The sequence below is a fragment of the Alternaria metachromatica genome (assembly GCF_023757995.1).
Source record: "Alternaria metachromatica strain BMP 0045 chromosome Unknown scaffold_3, whole genome shotgun sequence".
NCBI classification, from domain to species: Eukaryota; Fungi; Ascomycota; class Dothideomycetes; order Pleosporales; family Pleosporaceae; genus Alternaria; species Alternaria metachromatica.
Genome location: NW_026055494.1, coordinates 1,812,229 through 1,831,918, shown reverse-complemented (window position 1 = coordinate 1,831,918; position 19,690 = coordinate 1,812,229). Strand labels below are relative to the sequence as shown.

Below are 19,690 nucleotides of genomic sequence, written 5' to 3'. Positions count from 1 at the left end.
GTAGACCACGTCGTTGAAGAGTTTGCGTGCTGTTGAATCGGTACCATTGTTTATAATGAGCTGCTCAAAACCAATTCGCAGAGAGAAGGGCTTCAGCGCCAGCCTTCGCTAATGTGAACATGAAATGTGATCGAAAGGAGATTCCGCTGAGGGCCAAATACATCCACTCTAAAACGTGTGCTGAGAAAAGAATTGACGTTGAGATGGTAGATGACGCTCATCATCGCTTACCCCATAGGCCTTGCTGAGTCTCTCTAATCCTCCGCTCTTGCTCCTGTATCATCTCTTCAGTCTGGCCGTGGCCGTTTCCTCTGCTGTCGATCTCCATAGGGTCATCAGGCTCCTCCGCGGGTTGAGGAATGTTGGCATGAGGGGCTCCTCTCCGTGGTTCAGCGGATCGCTGGCCATCCATCATGCCAGCAGCACCACCTGCTCTCAGCTGGTTGATGGCGCGAATCGTGTCGATAGCTGCGTGTAGTGTGCGGCGCGCATTGAAGTTCTTCTTGACAGTGGGCAGTAGATCCTCCTCTCCATCGGCGTTGTTCTTGCCCAGCTCGGTGATCCAAGGATGTGAGAGCGCTTCGTGGGCTGTCATGCGGGCGGCGGGGTCGACGGTCAAGCAACGGCGGATGAACTCGCGGGCAGTAAGGGAGACACCTCTCCAGTATTCCAAGGGTGTGAAGGAGTAGTCTGCGACTAAGATGGCCTGCATCTCTTCGAGGTTGGAGTCGCGGTCGAACGGAGTGTAACCGCAGAGGAGAAAGTAGGTAATAACTCCAATCGCCCAGATGTCACTACCAGCAGAGTCAGCAATGGATCGCAAAGTTGCGCAGTATATCTTACACTGGTTTTCCATGCCCGGTCTTTCTGAAGATCTCAGGTGCCATGTATCCTGGTGTTCCGCAGGTCGTCGTCAGGACATGGAATTGCTCTTCATCCATAATGCGAGACAGTCCGAAGTCGGCAATCAACAAATCAGCGTTGTCTTCTGGAGTTCGGAACAATAGGTTCTCGGGTTTCAAGTCTCGATGTACGATGCCGTGGTCATGGAGGTATGCGACAGCAGAAAGAGTCGCACGGATCAGATCGCCAGCATCGGATTCGTAGTAGTTGCCCTTTCGGCAGATACGGTCGAACAGTTCGCCTCCAAGCGCAAGGTCGGTAACGAGGTACACTATGGTAGAGGTCAGCTGGAGATTCAGCCCAGGCAAGCCTAACACGTACGGTTGTTCATAGTCTCGAAGTAGTCGACAAGCGTCAAAATGTTCCTGTGGCCCATGGATACTCTTTTCAAGACAGCGATTTCGTTCCTGACCTGGTACCTGTCAGTCTCATTGTTCATCAGTTGCTTCAGGCTGAGCTGACCATGTGCTCTCGGCCTGCCATGAGCCGCTTGTTGATGACCTTGGCCGCATAGTATCTTCCCGTGTCGATATGCACGCACTCCTTGACTACAGAGTAGCTGCCTGCGCCCAATGTCTTGCCGGTCTTGTATCTGCAAGGCTGCACTTGCGCCGCAGTCTGCGCGCCCTGCGCTCCAGACGCACCGTTGGAAGTTCTAGTTGCCATTGTTGAGCTCGAGTCGCTTTTCAGAGAGCTGACGTGATGGGGAGTGTTTGCAGTAGGCGTGCCGTGCGCGTGTCGCGATTACGAGGCCTGGGGAGGGCGTGGTCGGGCACCGATGCCTCAGGTTGGGTTTCGAAAACAATGGAACCGACAGGTGAGGTTGTCGGGGAAGCGCGATGTGACTTTATGACAACATGTGTCACAGCGTAGATATCGCGTAGTGATAGCGAAAGTTAATAGCGAGTTGAGGGTAGTCGATGGGCTTATGATCGACGTTGGTGGTCGTGCGTAGAGCTGCTTGATGGCACGCGACGGGATAGTGTTGGCGATGATCAAGATTGGGGCCAGTCTGCCTGTTGAACGGTACAATGAACTGTGTCGCGAACGGTGTGAATATAGAGGATTCAGCTACAAAGCCATGGGAGTGTCGAAAAGAAGGCTATCGCGCCCTGGAGTACGTAAGGAGGGGTCCACACGATTCCCCGCCGGTGACTTTACCCCTGTTGCCAAGCGCATAGCCGCTCAGCCGGGATCAATCATCCTAGCATTGATCGCAACATCCATAAATCCACAGCTGGAAAAAGGGTCTCTGAAAAGCAATGGCTATACGTGTCGCTGCTTATTGAAATTGTTCTATGCATGGTTCTATACATCATAGCTCGTGTCGTCTATATGTGTATGAATCTAACGAGGCAGAATCTCGGGACAAGGCTTCTCAAACCTTCGTCTCACATCTTAATTACAAATGACACTCTATGACTTGACAAGCAAGCTGTGACCGTCCATATCTTCAGGCTGCTGAAGACCCATGGTCGCAAGTAGGGTAGGCGCGACGTCACCGAGTACGCCGTCAGTCTTCTTCAGGCTCCAGCCTTCTGGGGCGTTGGCCATGACGAAAGGCACCTTGTTAGTTGTGTGGGAGGTCTTGGGTGTGCCCTCCTCTGTAAGCATCTCTTCCGCGTTACTTGTAACCTGTTAGCACTGTCTCGGAAGGTGCAGCGATGCGGACTTACCCGTGATCGGCAGTGACAAACATAACGTATCCGCTCTCCTTGCACTGATCGTACACCTTCTTGATAGCCTTGTCGGTCTCTGTGCAGGCCTCGATGGCTGCTTTGTAAACACCTGTGTGGCCTACCATGTCTGGTGGCGCGAAGTTGTTCATGAGGAACTCGAATTTGCCTGTTTGGATGCGCTCGCACAGCTTCTCTGCGACAGCCATGGCACTCATCTTCGGCTCTAGGTCGTACGTGGCTACCCTGGGCGAGGGAACCATCTCGCGTTCCTCGTTCTCGAACTGCTTCTCGACACCACCGTTGAAGAAGAAGGTTACGTGAGCATACTTCTCGGTCTCCGCAACGTGACACTGCTTGACGCCCTGCTTTCCTAGTGTCTCGGCAAGAACATCCGTCATCCTCTGGGGCTCGAAAGCAACGTTGAAAGTGTATTTGGGGTTGTACGAGGTCATGGTGGTGAGGTGGATGTTCTGCGGGTACGGGAAGTCGGGCTTGGGCGAGCGGTCGACATCACCCAACAGCTGAGTGATTTCTCGAACACGGTCGGAACGGTAGTTGAAGAAGAAGACGGTGTCGTTGTCTGGACGAATCAGCAAGAAGACATGCAGGTGCTCAGCGTAGTGTTATACCTTGAATTCTTCGCTCCTTTCCTCCGACAATGATGGGCTTCAGGAACTCGTCGTTCTCGTCTTTTGCGTATCGCTCCTTGATAGTTGCGACGGGGTCGCTGCTCTCCTCGCCCTCTCCAGTAACCAAACCCTTCATACCGAGCTCGACACGGTCCCACCTCTTGTCGCGGTCCATGATGTAGTACCGTCCGACCACTGTCGCGATGTCGCCCAGGCCAATCTCCTTGGTCGCTTTCAGCAAAGTCTCCATGTATCCAACCGCGGACTTGGGGTCGGTATCTCGGCCGTCACCGAAGAAGTGAATGTAGGCCTCCTTGACGCCCTGGTCCTTTGCGACCTTGAGGAGCGCAATGAGATGGTCCATGTGCGAGTGGACACCACCATCGGAAACCAGACCGCAGAAGTGGAGCCTTCCATTACCGTCAATGGCGCGCTGGAATGACTTCTTGATGTTGTCTACATCCTTCAACTTTCCATTCTTAATGGTCTGTCCGATGCGGACGGAGTCCTGCCATACAACGCGTCCGGCGCCGATGTTCAGGTGGCCGACTTCGCTGTTGCCCATCAGGCCTTCGGGCAGGCCGACCGCGAGAGAGGAGGCCTCGAGTTCAGTGTAACCCTGGGCAGTCTTGGAGCCCTCCTTTGCGAATTCGTCCATGGTGGGCGTGTCGGCAGCAAGGATAGCATCGCCATCTTTGCGCGAGTTCTCAGTCGCGACGCCCCAGCCGTCGATGACAATGAGGACCGTCTTCTGGTCGACTTTGGCCATGATTGCGGGCTGATGAGGTCGGTCCAGAGAGAAGGAACGATAGTGCCCAAGAAGTTATCAAGGCAACGAGGTTTGGAGGTTGGTGAGGAAGGAGCAGTGAATGGCTTGTTGACGGAGGGGCAGGGTTGGCGGGGCTAAAACAGTCGACTTCAAAAAAGCATCGCCGGTCAACGTCACAGTCTTTCCGCGAAAAGGCCCACATTCCCCCCACAACCCACGGCCAGAACTTATCTCGAGTGACACCAGCAGCGCGCTATTTGGCGATCGCTTTGACATCTGGAAACGCGTATCAGACAGCCAAAGCGATTATCGCCCACGGAGTAGCCATCCAATCACCACCCTTGCAGCCAGCCTTACCCGTGGAAGGAGCGTCATCCCGTCCACGCGTCGTCGCGACCACAGCTGCAACACCACGCTAGACATTGTTGCGCGCCGACTTGCAAGACGTCGCGACCATGTCCGGAGCCGCAACGCCATATGCGCCTGCCTCAGCGCGAGCCTCAGTTGCGCCCACGGGCTCTGCGACACCCGCGCTGCCCCCACCCCCGACCGCGAGCACCCCGGCCCTCCCTCCGCCCTCGACGTTTGACATCCTGCCGGACCTCCACAAGCTGCTCAAGCGCATACTCGAGGCGCCTGCTCAGCCACCCGCGGCAACACCCACACCCGCACAGCTTGCCGCCGAAGGGCCTCTTGAGATCCAACATGTTGCGACCGCCGCCAACGACATCCGTCTCAAGATACAGAAGGCACGACGCGCAGTAACGGCCTTGCCTGACATGGAACGCACGTGCGAGGACCAGGAAGATGAGATCGACTATCTCGAGGCGCGTATTGCGCGGCTGAAGACTTCCTTGGCGGAGCTCGGTCGGCCAGTCGCGCAGGCAGAGGATGCAGACGGAGACCAGAGTATGACCGGCTGAGACGCCGTCCGGACTACGATTGATCCATTATAGGACGCATGTCTGTCGACTGCATGGACGCACTCGACCTGGCTCTTGCCCAGGGCTCGTGATGCTTCGTCGGTGTACGCCAGCCCTTCACAGGTAGATGAACAGGCGCTGATATTGTAGACAGGCATACAAAGCCCGACCGACGAAGCTTCGACGATGATACATGCCTTCTATAGTTCTTCCAGGAAAGACACAGCATCGGCTCAGATCCCTTCGTATCGCACCACGCGCATACCCAGTAGCGTCATGCAGGTACTCTCTTGGCCTCACATGACCACGCGACAACGCGTCGAACGCGTATGAGAAGAAGGATAGGCGTGTTCGCGTAGGCTCGTATACATCAGTGATCAAGGCTTCATTCATCGGCATTCAGGTGGGCTACTACTCTGGGTTGGTTTCGAGCATATCTAGCGCATACCATAGCACCGCAGCTGTACCAAGCGTCGCTTGACATATTGAGCACATAACAGAATACTACTTGTATTTCACCACTAGCATTATACACCACCTCAGGCCCCGTCAAACTGTCCTTCTATCCAGCCTTTGTACCATCATGTTCCGGTGATCATCTCAGGCCTTGTATGAATGACATCATCGTGAAGCCGTGCCGTCATCAAGCATATATCGTATAACAGCTACTCCATAACCCCTCCGCGTCACCATCGTCACACAGTAAGCCGGGAAACATCACAATGTCAGACACAAAGTATCCGCCCGTCAAGCAGAGCACACCTCAAACCGAGGAGGAGCAGGTAGGTCTTCGTCAAAGCTACCTCTACGTATGAACATGTCATTGACACCTCCCAACAGAAGAATGTCGACACAGTAAAAGAATACATGCGCCTCGCCTACTCACCCAAGGAGAACAAAGGTGCCGAAACCGTTACACATCTCTGCCATGAAAACGCCTACTTCATCGCCCCAACCACCTTCCCCGGCGTCAACTCGCCCCAAGAATACGCCGAGTCGCATTCCAAAGTCATGGCCGCGGTATCCGATCTACACATCGACTCTTACGACGTCATCTTCGCAAAAGGTGGGCATGTGTGCCTGAGGTACAGTGCTAGTGGAAGTCACTGCGGCGAGGCACACAATGGGATCAAGGCGAGTGGGAACAAGGCAGCGTGGCATGCAGCAGCTATGTTCGAGGTGGAAGATGGCAAGATCAAAGGCTGGATCAAAGAATGGGATAAGCTGCATATGTGGAAGCAGCTGGGCTGGATGAAGGGAGACGACTATATGTGAGTGGCTCATAGGGGCAGACCAGGAGTACATGGGGAATTCGATGATGATTTTGGATTGGCATTACTAGTCATCTAATAGCTGTATACTTCATCTAGAAGCAGTGACAATCATAAGGTTACATGGGTTGTGGAACTCCATCGTTCAACGATGAGCTCCCAGTCGTCTCTCATATCTAAGCGCGGAAGGTGGTCCTCTTCGAGCGGCGTCCGATGCCGAGGCTGCTCAAGTCGAGGCCTGCGATGCCACCAGCCTTCTGTTGGCCGGCTCCAGCACCAGCTCCGGCAGCGGCTCCAGCGCCGGCACCTCCAGCACCGCCACCGAGGAGGCTGCTGAGGAGGCCCTCGATACCGCCGGCTCCACCCTGCTGTTGACCCTGCTGTCCACCAGCCTGGAGAGCGGCTTCGGCTTCCTGGAGGAGCTGTCCAACGCCATTGTTGCCGTTGTTCTTGCCGTTGGCCTTGCCCTCTCCCTTTCCTTTGCCCTTGCCGTTGTTCTTGCCCTTGCCCTTGCCCTTGCCGTTGTCGTTGTTCGCCTCGGTACCATTGGCGGCGGCTCCGGCGGCGGCTCCAGCGTCAACGACTCCAGTAGCGTCTGAGATTGTTAGTAGATGAATGGTTTATGGAGAGGATGTCACTTACTTCCAGCTTGAGCGGCTTGGTCAGCGGCAGCTTGATCAGCCGCAGCTTGTTCCATTCCGTTGGCGCCGTTGGCGGCATCTTGTTGCATCTGAGCCTGGTCTGCTGCCATCTGGGCCTGGTCCTTCTCCTTCTGCTGCTGGTCGGCTTGCTGCTGAGCGGCCATCTGCTCGGCGGCGGCCTGCTCGAGCTCCTGCTGTTGCTGCTGTGCCTTGTCCTGCTCGGCGGCTCCCATGGCGCCATCTTGCTGCTGTGCGGCTTGCTCATCGGCTGCGGCTTGCTGATCAGCTGCGGCTTGGTTCATGCCTCCCTTTTGCTGTGCAGCATTCTGGTCGGCTCCCATGGCGCCGTCTTGCTGTTGAGCGGCTTGTTCATCAGCTGCGGCTTGGTCCATGGCGCCCTCCTGTTGAGCGGCCTGCTGGTCGGCTCCCATAGCACCCTCCTGCTGTTGAGCGGCTTGCTGGTCGGCTGCGGCTTGGTCCATGGCATCCTGTTGCTGTTGCTGCTTTCCGTTGCCTTGCTCCGCGGCAGCCTGATCAGCTCCCATGGCAGCCTCTTGCTGGCCAGCTGCGGCTTGATCCATAGCACCCTGGTTCTGCTTGGCATCCTGAGCAGCCTGGTAGAGTCAATAAGTCATTCTGATATGAGATCTGGGTGTTGAAACATACCTGTTGGTCGGCCGCGGCTTGGTCCATACCGTTGGCGGCGCCCTGCTCGGCCTGCTGGTCAGCAGCCGCTTGGTCCGCTGCCTGCTGGTCGTTCGCATTCTCTGCTTGGTCTTGGTTCATGCCCGCAGCAGCATCCTGTTGAGCCTGTTGATCGGCGGCAGCTTGGTCTGCTGCTCCCATCTGCTCGGTTGCATTCTGCGCCTGGCCCTGGTTCATCATCTCGGCCGCGGCAGCATCCTGCTGTGCCTGAGCATCAGCAGCAGCTTGTTGCTCTTTGGCTATCGAGGGTCAGTGAAGTCTTTGGAAAGGATTGTGACAAGACGTACCTGCTTGAGCGGCTTGCTTATCGGCATTCTTGCCCTTGCCCTTGCCATTGCCCTGAGCGGCCTCCTCAGCATCGGCAGCATCCTGTGCAGCCTGGTCCTGAGCGCCATTGTTGCCAGCCGCCGCAGCATCCTCAGCATTGGCACCTTCGGCGTCGGCATTAGCATTATCTTTGCCCATGCCACCGCGTGCTGCCAAGAGCGCACCGCGGAGCTTGAGGGCTTTCTCGCCAAACTTCTGCACAACGTCTTCCTCGCGGCGACCGAAGTTTGTAGAGGGCATGACTACATTCTCGGTGCCAGCGGCGACTACAGGTCCCTGGCCCACGAAAGGCGCTGGAGCTGCTGCCACGAAGGAGGCTGAGAGGAGAGTGAGAAGGGAGATGGAAGTCTTCATTGTGATGGTATGGGGTTGATCTTGAAGGATTGAAACGAGGTGTGTCGAAACTTAAAATGAGCACAGCTCTTGAGAATAGAAATAAACAGATAGTGCTCTGCACGAAAGAATGGTTTGAAGATTGAAGCTGAGCGTGCCGTGATATCCGCCTGAGGAGACTGGTTTATATAAGAGTGTTTTCTTATTTGAGCTCCACGAATGCTTGACTGAGACTCTGTCCAAAATAGACAAGGCCGCGATTGTTGGGACGATCATTTGCTGCTTGCCGTGCATGTCATACATGCGCCGTTGGAGGATGCCTTGAAAAGGCCAGGCTCAAGTGAAGACCGTCGGTCCTCCCCACAATTCTCTCACAGGCACGAAAGCCTTGTCTCGCATGACAGCGGGAGATCGAGTGTGACATGGGATCGGGTCCCTGGCTTGGCTGGAAACGGTCGAATCAAACGCATGAAGCAGAGCGTACGATTACGGAAGAAAGAGGTGACGCAAGCTCCATGCCGGTAGAGTCGTCGTCATGGCGAAGATCCAGGATGGGGGTCGAACGTGTGTAGTTTGAGAACATGTTGCAGACGGGGCAGGGGCGATCTATGCGGAGAGATGCCTTCCTAAACGCATAAGTTTAGTGTACGACTGAGGTTTGCAGGCATACAAGGGCCTGACTCTCTCCCGGTTTCAGGCACGCCGACGCGCTCGGAGGAAAAGCTAAGCGACTGCTTGAATATGAGAAACTGCAGGAGGCTGCTGCCCAAACTTCTGTGATGATTCCAAATTGTCTTCGCAGTTTGCTGGCTCAGCCTTCTTGGTAGGCATGACAGTACTTTGCTCTTCGCGAGTACCCTGATGTTGCTATACCCTCACCACGGCGTCATGTCGAGACATTTGTCAAAGAGACCGAGCCGCGCACTACTGCGCGTGAACATGTTGACATGAGAGTGATTGCACAGAGAGGATGTTCGGATGTGGTGACTTTGACATGTGCGGAGAGAAGGAATGAAGGTGGGCTGAGCCAATGGGGTGCTCGGTATTGCAATCCCGCACTTAGCCTTGTAGCCTCGGCTGCGACTTTTGGATATCGTCATGTCGAGGTTTTGGCGTTGGCTAAGAGCGTACATGTCCAATGCTGCAATTCTGTCGCATCCCGCAGTATTGAGCACTGTCGCTTCTAGTCTGTAGTGCGCCGCCGGTCGGACTCGTAGGAAGCGCAAAAATTTCGTCAACTTGCTTACTTTCGCATACAATACATTTGTTTGCCTCTCCAACACGTCCTGCATCATGGCCACCAGATCAGTCCCCGCATCGGCGAAGCGACAGTTGCTCGCAGCCTCGCGATCCGCGCGCATAGCATCAAGACCACTTGCATGTGCATCACTACCGCGACGAAACGTATCCAGCCTGTACCGTCCCGCAGTACGGATTGCTGGTCAAAGAAGAGCTCTTTCCACAACGCCACGCACACGACTCGCCGCCGTAGACGACACATTCGATCCCAAGTCGATAGAGCGCGAATCGGACGAGGTCGATGTTCTCATCGTGGGTGGTGGACCCGCAGGTCTGTCCGCCGCCATCAAGCTGAAGCAGCTTGCGACAGCGGCCGGCAATGAAGACTTCAGGGTTCTGGTGTTGGAGAAGGCAGGCGAGCTGGGCGATCACATCGTGTCTGGGAACGTCATAGAACCCTCTGCCCTGGACGAGCTCCTGCCTGACTGGAGGTCAGAGGACAACCTGAACCGCTTCGCCGACATCACCCCCGCCAAAGAAGACCATATGTTCTTCATGACCAAGAACAGCGCCATCCCTCTACCCAAGCCTCCGCAGATGAACAACCACGGCAATTACATAATAAGCTTGAACCAGATGGTCAAGTGGCTGGGCGAGCGCGCAGAGGAAGTTGGTGTCGAGGTTTACCCCGGCTTCGCTGCGTCGGAGGTACTGTACAACCACGAGGGTGTCGTACAAGGCGTAGCTACCAACGACCTCGGCATATCGCGTGAAGGCAAGGCCAAAGACTCATTCGAGCGAGGAATGGAGTTCCATGCACGCGTCACATTGCTTGGTGAGGGTTGCCATGGCAGCTTGTCGAAGCAAATCATCAAGAAGTACGATCTGAGGCGAGATAGCCAACATCAGACCTACGGACTTGGCATCAAGGAAGTCTGGGAGGTGCAGCCCGAGAAATTCAAGTCTGGACTGGTGGTTCACTCGATGGGCTACCCGCTGCCGAAGGATACCTATGGCGGTGGCTGGATGTATCACTTTGGCGACAACCTCGTCAGCATTGGTCTCGTTGTTGGGCTCGACTACCCGAACCCCTGGTTGGCTCCCTATGGCGAGTTCCAGAAGATGAAGCACCACCCTTACTACAAGGACGTACTGGAAGGCGGCAAGTGTATATCATATGGCGCGAGAACGCTGATTGAGGGCGGCTTCCAGTCCATACCAAAACTGGCCTTCCCTGGTGGCGCACTGCTTGGAGACGCCGCAGGCTTGCTCAACCTGCCCAAGATCAAGGGCACGCACAATGCAATGAGGTCCGGTATGTTAGCTGCTGAGGCGACTTGGGACGCCCTACAAGCCAATGCAGACGGCGGTACCGTGTTTCTATATGACTACGAGGACAAGATGCGCAAGTCGTCAATTTGGTCGGAACTAAAGACTGTGCGCAACATGCGCCCGTCTTTCCACACACCACTAGGTATTTACGGAGGTATCATGTACTCTGGTCTGGAGGCCTACGTTCTTCGAGGCAAGGCACCGTGGACATTGAAGCATGGCAAGCCCGATCACGCAGCGACCAAGACGGCAGACGAGTGCCCCAAGATAGAATACCCCAAGCCGGACGGTAAGATCAGCTTCGACATATTGACGAGCGTCAGCCGAAGTGGCACGAATCACGAGGAGGACCAGCCCTGCCATCTCCAGGTCAAAGACTACGATGCGCATGCCCAGAAAGAATGGCCCAGGTACAAGGGTGTAGAAAACCGGTTCTGCCCCGCCGGCGTCTACGAGTATGTGGAGGACGACAGCAAAGAGCTGGGCGTCAGGTTCCAAATCAACGCCCAAAAGTAGGTCTAGATATCGCGATTACTCAGAAGACCGCTAACTGTATACAGCTGCGTCCACTGCAAGACTTGCGATATCAAAGTGCCGGACCAGGACATCAACTGGCAAACACCCCAAGGTGGCGAGGGACCAAAGTACGTACTTACTTAATACGGACGCCGAGATAGAGATCATGGCTTAGCTGCCGTCCACGCAATGAGAGGACCTGTATATTAGGGCAAACCGTGTGTGTACATATCAGATTTCAACGTCAGCCCGAGTATGGTTGCTGCCCAAGTGACCTTCCGAGGTTTGTAGGGATCGAGTGATCAGTCGCCTTGTTCGGCGCGCGGTCGAAGCCTGGGAGGGCTTCAACTGCGTTCCCACGATCCTATGAGCAAACAGCATTGAAATATCTGCTTGAAAGAAGTGGCATTTCACTGGGCGCCTTGAAAGGTCGTGCGGTCCCGTACATGGCTCCCGAGGTCGAGGCAAGGCACACGTGATGTCCGTGCCCGAAGCTTGGAACGCTAGGGCGAGTGAGGCGTTGGGCGAACTTCCTTCTCCACCCTTCGTCACCGTCCACCCATCAACCTCGCCGGGGCCTCTTACATCGATAGCTGCTCGGCCCTCATCTGCACTTGCAATTCGTGGTCGCGATACTGGGCTTACTAATTCCGGTGCCCCAGATTCAAGGACGCGCCTTCTGCACTCACCCGGCTTCTTCCTGGTCCTCAAGCTCTCAGGTTCTTCACGGCCACCCTGCTTCCAGCGCCCGACTCTATCTCCAAGGTACGACTAGCCGCCTGTATTGCATGCACTGGAAATTCCTTGCGCGTCTTCCTGGTTCCTGTAGTTGCGCACGCCGCTGGACACTGGCTTTCTGGCGTCGCGTCTTTGATACCGAGTCACCCCGTCACTGGCAGGCACCATGCGCGCTTCCTCGATGGCTTCCCGCTTGCTCATGGATATTTGCTCACGATTCTCTCCAGACTAGGTTATCTTTAGGATAAAGCTCTACCGCAACAGCCGCTACCATGACCGAGGTATCGTCCACGCGCCTCTACCTAGGCAACCTCCCGCGCAATGCCACCAAGGCCGATGTCGAAGGCCACTTCGCGTCGCACGGCACTGGCGAGATCACTGAGATCAAGCTCATGAACGGATTCGGCTTCATCGAGTACAAGGACGCAATGGATGCTCGTGATGTCGTCCCTGGTAAGCTTCAACTACGCGCCGATCGGCTGAACACGTGCTAACTCGTATGCAGCATTCCGTATGTAACTCTTATGTGTATGTGTCCGGACATGCATCTCTAACTGATTCAAAGATGGTACCGATTTCATGGGCGAGCGCCTCATCGTCCAGTTCGCTCGCGGCTCGCGTGCCCGTAACGAGAACTTCACTCCCCATGAGCGCGTTCCCCCGCGTCCTAGGCGCACACCATACCGGATGAGAATAGCAAATCTTCCTGTGGAGACCAGCTGGCAGGTCAGACTCCCCGATTATTGGATTTCCTCAGTTCCCTGTTAGCGCCAGCGCACCGTTCCTGGACCAGAAATGGCTTTGTTCTCGCTTGCTTCCCGTTATACATTCTGGATTTGGGCCTCGCTTAACTTCGAACTTATAGGACCTCAAAGATTTCGCCCGCCAGTCTGGATTGGACGTCGTCTACTCCGAAGTTGGCCGCGAACGGGATGGCTCTGGGTGAGTGGACACGTACTGCAGCTAGGCACACGTACTAAACCATCGCGCAGATTCGTAGAGTACGAGACGGCCGCCGATCTGAAGACCGCAGTGGAGAAGCTGGACCGCCGTGAGTTCAAGGGGCAGGAAGTTACCTGTATCCAGGACGTCTCCGATCCTCCCCCACCTCCACCTTTCAAGCCTCGCGCTCCTTACGGAGGCCCTGGTGGTCCTGATGACCGGGGCCGTGATAGATACCGATCCCGCTCTCCCATGGGCCGTCGCGGTGGCGGATACCCACCCGCGCCATACGACGACTACTACGACCGTCGCGGTCCTCCTCGTGGCTACAGCCCCCGCCGCGATGACTATCGCCGACGCACACCTCCCCGCGAGTTTTATGACAGGCGTGATGGTGGTTATGGACGTTCGCCGCCTCGTGGTCGCATGCCTGATGAGTATGGCCCACCGCGCGCGCGTTACCCTGACGATCCTTATGATGCTAGGGCCCGACCTCCTCCCCGTGGTTACGATGACCCATACATGAACGGTCATGGACGCCCTTACGAAGGCGGACGACCACCGTCCCCACGTGGTGCTCGTCCCCGTAGCCCCGGAGGCCGCCCACCTTACGAAGGTGCAGCGGCTGATTACCCACCCCGCCGCTACTAGGCGCACGAGGTAAGTTGAGTCCATCGCGTATCTGGTTCAAAGCACTTGCTGATGTCGATCAAGTGAGCGTCAACATTCCTGAAGACTGCTCATCTCCTGGAACACGAACCTCCGAGACCATCATGCCCACGGATATGGATTATGCAGTGACGGAGCCGAAAGACGAACGGAGGATTGAGTGTGCGGCATGAACCCACGAGACTGATTATGTGTTTCCTGCTTCCCGGTTTCATTTGGATGTTCCATGTAATTGCTGTTTCTGATGCGATCCCTTCCCGGTCCACTGGCCATTACGAGAGGGCGGTTTCCTTTATGCTGGATTCCTTATTGCCATCTCAAATGCATAAGGTGGCCTAATTTTCCTGTAACATCAAAAAAGTCCTTCCCGTACATATGGACTTCGTATATCTGATTATTTGTGGCTATGGTTTGTCATGTACTCTATGGGCGGCTCTGTTCGCAGACTAGCTGCAGCGAACATGAATCAACGTACCCGAAATCTGCCCCATCCGCTCCAGGTCTCTGTGAAGCCATGAGGAGTCCTGTCATCCATAATCCGATGCACGTCATTTGCAGGACACTTTGGCCATGGTCGTTGGCTTTTTCTGGTTCCATAGTGAAACTATGACCACTAACACGCTACCTATAGAAATGCAAGCCAGATATAAGGACCCGCCATGTGCCCAATAGATCGTTCCGAGATAATAACATGCCAAAGTTTTGCCCTTGACTCATTTTTCGCCTCGCATGAATACTCTGCAATTTCTCATCTCCTTTTCCAAAGTCTTCCAACTTTTCCATCCTCCCATCACAAACCAACGCCACATTAAGACAAGAGCAACTCTACCCTATCGAAGACATGGGTTCTTCAGCCAGCAAGAGCATCGAATCAAGCTCGTCCAGCAGTATCCCACGCTACTCCTCCAAAATCTGCCAACTCTACCTCATCAGCGCAAGCCCAGGCTCCAACACCGCACACTGGAGACTCTTCCTTGACGATGGCACAAACCAGCTGACTGGTACGACATGGGAAGTAAACTACATAAACGAGCGACCAAACCGCGGCGCCTTACTTCTTGACCAAACCTTCCCAAGAAGCGCTTCGCACCAGAACGCCTTCGAGTGCAACCGGAAGAGTTTTGTCAAGATCGGTGATTTGATGGACAAGGGATCAGACGCCACGATAATTCACGGCGCACAATCTTCGTTCAGAAAGATTGAAGCGGCAAAAGAGAGGGTTCTACGAGAGTTCACGTACAAAGTGGCCACTGCCAACTGCCAAAGTTTCGTCATTGACGTCTTGAGCATGCTCCGGCAATGGGATCCAGACCTCGTTAATAAGAAAGCCATCGAAACCGTTCAGCGCTTGTGCTTCCCCACGGTGCGTCTCACAACAAAAAGCAGACAGAAAAAAATCCAGCGCCAGGATGCGAAGCATGGTCAGGCGCAACGACCAAATTTTACCTCGAGCTGTGGAGCTTTTTCTGGTATCGATATCGATGCGCCGAGGAAACATCACGACGCGCAAGGAAGAGCTGTACAGCGGAATGCGATGTCAGAGATGGTGCCGTATTCGAGATGGGAGGCCAGGCCGCAACGGGCTTCTCAGGCAGTGGTGTCGGAGGATAGAGGGAATTACACTACGATCCCTGGGGCATGGTAAAGACTGTGGATTCAGAGACACAACATCATAATATGGAATAAAATGAAACAGATACTACTGCTGTGTCCTAGTACATCTAGTACAAGATTTTTTAATGTTTGGATGCAAAACAATATATTTAATGATTCCTCAAAAGCAGACTCTTGCGCTTATGCGACTTTTCCCTTGCGTGATTCCGTACACGTGAAACGCCAATTCCTAAGCAATTTAAACCCAGCTTGAAACACCATAATGCCAAATCAAATCCAAGATCCATGACTTTGTGAGATACCTATATCCCATCAATAACGCCGTATGCCATCATGACCAGAGCGCCCTCTAGCCACGGGGCGTATCGGCCCTCTTAGATCTGTGTCCACTCTTCATCGCTAGAGTAGTCGGTCCCGGTAGCGGATAGTAGATCAACTACGGGAGTGGGGATCAACTCGGGGCTGGACATCGGTTCGTCGTCGCTGGAGTAGTCGGTGCCAGTCGCGGCTAGTATGTCGACCACCGGACGAGAAGTCAACTCAGGGCTAGACATCGGGTCGTCGAACGTAGTCAGGCTCTGGACTTTGGGTCGGGACACCAACGTGAATCCCTGATCGTCTTCAAGACACTCCTCGTCGGACTCTTGGATCGTAGCTGGCTGTGCAACCTTGGGGCGACGAACAAATGTAAGGATTCCGGAATCGACCATGTTGTCCTGATCGGTCTCTACAGCTGTAAAGTTCTCGCCAGATGGGTAGCATGAAGGGCTGGGTGTTTCCGGAAGAGTATCGCACATCATCTCATCTGGTAGGTCCCTTGACGCAAGGAGAGTCGGACGATCGCAAGGTTGAACCTGGAGAGTGTCGAGACATAACCGCACAATGTCGAATGCACCTATGATAGTTAGCGTAGGATGTGAATCTACTTGTAGTGTCTTACACTCATCCTGGAAATTGCGTTCCATGTTCGTGCGACATAGGTCCTGGCGGAAGTCCGGGATTTCAGCAGCGATCTTGAGAAACTCAACATCCTCTCCTAGCTTGTGGTAGAGGAAATTTGAGATGCAGTAGTTGAGAAGTGACGGAACGAGGTCGTGCTCCCGACGAGCCTGCTGACTGGCATAGTGACGATATACAAAACGAATAGTCTCGACCAAGTCATGGGGCGCGGCGGGTACACAGCAGGCGAATTCGAGCTGGCACGAGAAGTTGCCGTGCGCGAGAAGTTGCAATTCCGGAACATCGAAATCCTCGGCTATCTTGTACGTCTCGGCATGTGGAAGAAACGACACTGGATCATAGTCTGCTCGAGGCGGAAGATAGCTACCAGTGTAGCAGAACCGAAGAAGCGAGACGACAGCATGCTCGGATAGGGCCTCAATACTCGCTTGTAGGCGACTCTGGAAACCGTACTCAAAGGCGTGGTACAGGAGCGGACCTAGTATGTGGGTGTACGAAGTCAGTAGATGTTGGCATGCAACCGTATGGGACATTACTGACATCTGTCCAAGAACTTGAACGGGCAGATGCGATCAGAGATCTGACGGACCTCTCCGCTGGGGAGGACTATCTTCAGCGTCGCATTGCTCTGGCCTCGCTCCATGTGCTCGTCTAGGAAGGAGAGACCGTCCATGTTGAATTTGAACGGGAATGCACAAAGAAGCGAGTTGGAAGTCCCTGCGCTACCCTCAGGAGTGCTATGCGGCTTGATGGTTAATGTGAGGCCTCCGGGTGTAGCAGCAAGGCTGCTGGTGAGGCGTCGCAATCAAATCAAGCTGCCGATGTAAGCGACTGAGAAGTTGTGCGAAGTGTTGGGTAGTTCGGAAGGTATGCCAAAAGTTCAAAGCCTTTGACTCAATGGAGAGATTTCGTGGTTAGTCTGACAAGGCTCAGAAGTTGGGGTGGGTAGGGCCAGGCAACCGTGGGCACGCGGGCAGAGCCAAGCACCCGCCTTTGGAGAGCCTGCTGGTCAGCGTCAGGTACGTCAGGGTAAGCCAGCAGTTTTCAGAAGTGAGTGCAATCCAGCGTGCTAGAATGTGTATGAATAGAGAGTTGTATAACAACAGAGGTGCTTGGGGCTGCCTCCATGGAGGGGTGCCGGTATGGCTGTCATGTCTTATTGGCTTCGCAAAATCGACGCCAAATGGGCATCCAATCAGTGGAAGAACCATTGTACAGCCTCACATATAGGGCTGAGATGTCAGCTGCATCTGATGTTTAGTGGTTGGTGTTGAGGGGGTCTGGTCGGTGATGTGCCGGTGCCGAGCTGGGGAAAGCGGCCGACAGCGCGATCCACTTCGCGGCGGCCGCTGGAGGCGGCTTCATGGCGGCCAATCTCTCCACTAAACTTGAACATCGCACATCTTCGTCACCCGCATTCTGTGTTCTCGGCGACTGAGTGTCATCAGTTAATTGAGACCACTCTGTGCCTCTTTGCCTCTTCGTACCTCTGCGCCTCCAATTGAAGCCCCCTTATCCCTATCTTTGTGCCGTTGGTCTACAGTCTCCGCGACGCCCCGCCATGGGATTCCTTTCTATTCTACCTGCGAACTTGGCTGTGGTCGAGACCTGGATCACGCGCATATTCGTAAGTAATGTTCGGCATTACCAATTGGGGGCTGCCTTCTAATACCGAATAGCTCTTTCTCGGCCTTGTAGCCATCGGCCCATGGGCAGCGCTGCTCGTCTACGACCTTATCCTATACTGCTGTCGCGCTGGCGCATACGAGATACCAGTCATCGGCGGACGCGCTCGCGGAAAAGCGAGACCACGCGCTCCTAGCCTCACAGAGCGCCCGAGTGGCCACCGCCGGAAGTTTAGTATTGCCTCTCGAGGCATCGAAAGGCCGGTTCTGATCACAGGGGGCACCGACCCTCAGGATGCTCGGCATCGTCGTATAACGGAAGAGAAGACGGCAGATGTTTCTTGAGAGCGTAGTTGGAGACAGCCCTACAATTGAATCTCGTTCGGCGGAATGCTGCCACGCTGTTTTCAAGAGCTGGACCTCTGTGCATGCCTTCGGATACCGGTGATCAACATGGCTTTCGGTATCTCAGATGCCGGGACCCCGAATTGGAAGTCCCTCTGCAGAGTGTTAGACTTCTCGGGAGATCGACCACAGTGCGACGTATTTGAGCACCGAGGAAGCCATTGCGCCTTCATAGCACAAGATTGAACTGCGTCGTAGAAGATCCGCATAGTCTTGCGAGCGGTTGACTCCGAACGAAAGTGAGACTATAAAGGCGACAATTTCGCTCATGCCAGCTCATGACTTGCGCAAAGGCAATGTCTCTTTCCGGAGACACAATCATGCGTTCCATGCCGCATACCTTGCTTCTGAAAGAGAGTTGGGGGCGCATATTGCTACATGTTTCAAGTGAACAGCTGCGCCAATCACGCGAGACTATGTTTCTAACGTCGCGCAAATACCCAGGCAGGCTATCGAATCCATGAAGTAGGGTGGTAGGCCAAGTGTAGCTTAGCGCGGTCTGGGTCGCGCCTTCTGTCAATAAACCTACAGTTCACGCTCACCTCTCATCAACACCACAACGACAGCTCTACCTCTGCGACTTACTTCCACCAACTTTCTCCGCTCATAAACTAATACTACCTTCAATCAGTATCTGCTATTCGTCATGGCTGCTACCACTACCAAGACTGCGACACCGAAGCCGGCCAGCACCGCGGGTGTCAAGAAGGCTGGTCCTAAGGGCGGTCGCATCGCCAAGAAGGGCAACGCGAGAAACGCGATGATCAAGATGCAAGCATACTGTAAGTCTGCATCGTTTGACGCGTTTTGACGCGTTATTCGGACGCGTTCCTCCAGGCGCAAGAACAACACCTCATGGGACGACCGATCCGCTAACGAACGATAACAGTCAAGGCCCACCGCGATGAGTACAAGGATCTCTCTTTCAAGGAGCAACAGCAAGAGCTTGGCAAGAAGGTACGTCATCTCCATATAATGATGAGTAACCATGCTAACACTTAACAGTGGAAGGCTTCACCAGAGAACCCCAAGAACAACGTCTAATCTCACATGGAGTTGTTCAGCCGCTTTCACTTTCCTCTATCTACTGTGAGAGCACAGTCGATAAGGATTACTCTTCACTTTCATCAGTTATGCTCTCTTTCCTGGTCTTATCATGGATTGACGGTACGCAGCCGGCGTTTGGGTTGATGGGCGGGAACAATCACGGCGCATAGGTTACTGTCACGATCCGCTTTACAGCAATATGGAAGAAATTGATCCAGCTCGTTCTTAGCATATGCACGTGTATTAACTGTGTTGTTCCTGCACCTTGAGCGACACAAATCCTTTAGGCTAATTGCGAAGCAGTTGTACAGATCGAGACGAATCTCGGTGCCGTGTTCCGGAAGATGACCAGGCCGGTGTCGACGTGATAGCTATTCGAGAACTAGCTGTCGATGAACCTCGGGGCATAGTGAGTGGCACACG

At 54.5% G+C, this 19,690-nt stretch overlaps 11 protein-coding genes across 11 annotated transcripts; 7 read left to right on the top strand and 4 right to left on the bottom strand.

Annotated features, from left to right (window-relative positions):
- Positions 1–220: 220 nt before the first annotated feature.
- On the bottom strand, positions 221–1,569 carry J4E83_002247 (uncharacterized protein; the record flags this gene model as incomplete). Its single annotated transcript, XM_049329197.1, has 4 exons — positions 221–794; positions 844–1,174; positions 1,225–1,315; positions 1,366–1,569. 4 exons carry the CDS (start codon positions 1,567–1,569, stop codon positions 221–223), a joined length of 1,200 nt encoding a protein of 399 aa, XP_049192169.1.
- Positions 1,570–2,319: 750 nt separating this feature from the next.
- J4E83_002246 (uncharacterized protein) lies at positions 2,320–3,980 on the bottom strand (the record flags this gene model as incomplete). The annotated part of the gene is made up of 3 exons (XM_049329196.1): positions 2,320–2,530; positions 2,580–3,162; positions 3,212–3,980. 3 exons carry the CDS (start codon positions 3,978–3,980, stop codon positions 2,320–2,322), a joined length of 1,563 nt encoding a protein of 520 aa, XP_049192168.1.
- Positions 3,981–4,435: 455 nt separating this feature from the next.
- Positions 4,436–4,995, top strand: J4E83_002245 (uncharacterized protein; the record flags this gene model as incomplete). Its single annotated transcript, XM_049329195.1, has 2 exons — positions 4,436–4,889; positions 4,937–4,995. The coding sequence occupies 2 exons, from the start codon at positions 4,436–4,438 to the stop codon at positions 4,993–4,995; spliced, it is 513 nt and encodes a 170-aa protein (XP_049192167.1).
- Positions 4,996–5,625: 630 nt separating this feature from the next.
- J4E83_002244 (uncharacterized protein) lies at positions 5,626–6,178 on the top strand (the record flags this gene model as incomplete). The annotated part of the gene is made up of 2 exons (XM_049329194.1): positions 5,626–5,685; positions 5,744–6,178. The coding sequence occupies 2 exons, from the start codon at positions 5,626–5,628 to the stop codon at positions 6,176–6,178; spliced, it is 495 nt and encodes a 164-aa protein (XP_049192166.1).
- Positions 6,179–6,350: 172 nt separating this feature from the next.
- J4E83_002243 (uncharacterized protein) lies at positions 6,351–8,201 on the bottom strand (the record flags this gene model as incomplete). The annotated part of the gene is made up of 4 exons (XM_049329193.1): positions 6,351–6,769; positions 6,817–7,429; positions 7,482–7,759; positions 7,808–8,201. The coding sequence occupies 4 exons, from the start codon at positions 8,199–8,201 to the stop codon at positions 6,351–6,353; spliced, it is 1,704 nt and encodes a 567-aa protein (XP_049192165.1).
- A 1,272-nt stretch (positions 8,202–9,473) lies between these two features.
- Positions 9,474–11,411, top strand: J4E83_002242 (uncharacterized protein; the record flags this gene model as incomplete). The annotated part of the gene is made up of 2 exons (XM_049329192.1): positions 9,474–11,263; positions 11,312–11,411. 2 exons carry the CDS (start codon positions 9,474–9,476, stop codon positions 11,409–11,411), a joined length of 1,890 nt encoding a protein of 629 aa, XP_049192164.1.
- An 866-nt stretch (positions 11,412–12,277) lies between these two features.
- Positions 12,278–13,598, top strand: J4E83_002241 (uncharacterized protein; the record flags this gene model as incomplete). Its single annotated transcript, XM_049329191.1, has 5 exons — positions 12,278–12,458; positions 12,511–12,516; positions 12,571–12,731; positions 12,871–12,947; positions 12,998–13,598. The coding sequence occupies 5 exons, from the start codon at positions 12,278–12,280 to the stop codon at positions 13,596–13,598; spliced, it is 1,026 nt and encodes a 341-aa protein (XP_049192163.1).
- An 859-nt stretch (positions 13,599–14,457) lies between these two features.
- J4E83_002240 (uncharacterized protein) lies at positions 14,458–15,341 on the top strand (the record flags this gene model as incomplete). Its single annotated transcript, XM_049329190.1, has 2 exons — positions 14,458–14,979; positions 15,333–15,341. The coding sequence occupies 2 exons, from the start codon at positions 14,458–14,460 to the stop codon at positions 15,339–15,341; spliced, it is 531 nt and encodes a 176-aa protein (XP_049192162.1).
- Positions 15,342–15,604: 263 nt separating this feature from the next.
- Positions 15,605–16,863, bottom strand: J4E83_002239 (uncharacterized protein; the record flags this gene model as incomplete). The annotated part of the gene is made up of 3 exons (XM_049329189.1): positions 15,605–16,125; positions 16,171–16,668; positions 16,731–16,863. 3 exons carry the CDS (start codon positions 16,861–16,863, stop codon positions 15,605–15,607), a joined length of 1,152 nt encoding a protein of 383 aa, XP_049192161.1.
- Positions 16,864–17,751: 888 nt separating this feature from the next.
- On the top strand, positions 17,752–18,160 carry J4E83_002238 (uncharacterized protein; the record flags this gene model as incomplete). Its single annotated transcript, XM_049329188.1, has 2 exons — positions 17,752–17,817; positions 17,870–18,160. 2 exons carry the CDS (start codon positions 17,752–17,754, stop codon positions 18,158–18,160), a joined length of 357 nt encoding a protein of 118 aa, XP_049192160.1.
- A 706-nt stretch (positions 18,161–18,866) lies between these two features.
- J4E83_002237 (uncharacterized protein) lies at positions 18,867–19,264 on the top strand (the record flags this gene model as incomplete). The annotated part of the gene is made up of 3 exons (XM_049329187.1): positions 18,867–19,002; positions 19,110–19,177; positions 19,226–19,264. The coding sequence occupies 3 exons, from the start codon at positions 18,867–18,869 to the stop codon at positions 19,262–19,264; spliced, it is 243 nt and encodes an 80-aa protein (XP_049192159.1).
- Positions 19,265–19,690: the final 426 nt, after the last annotated feature.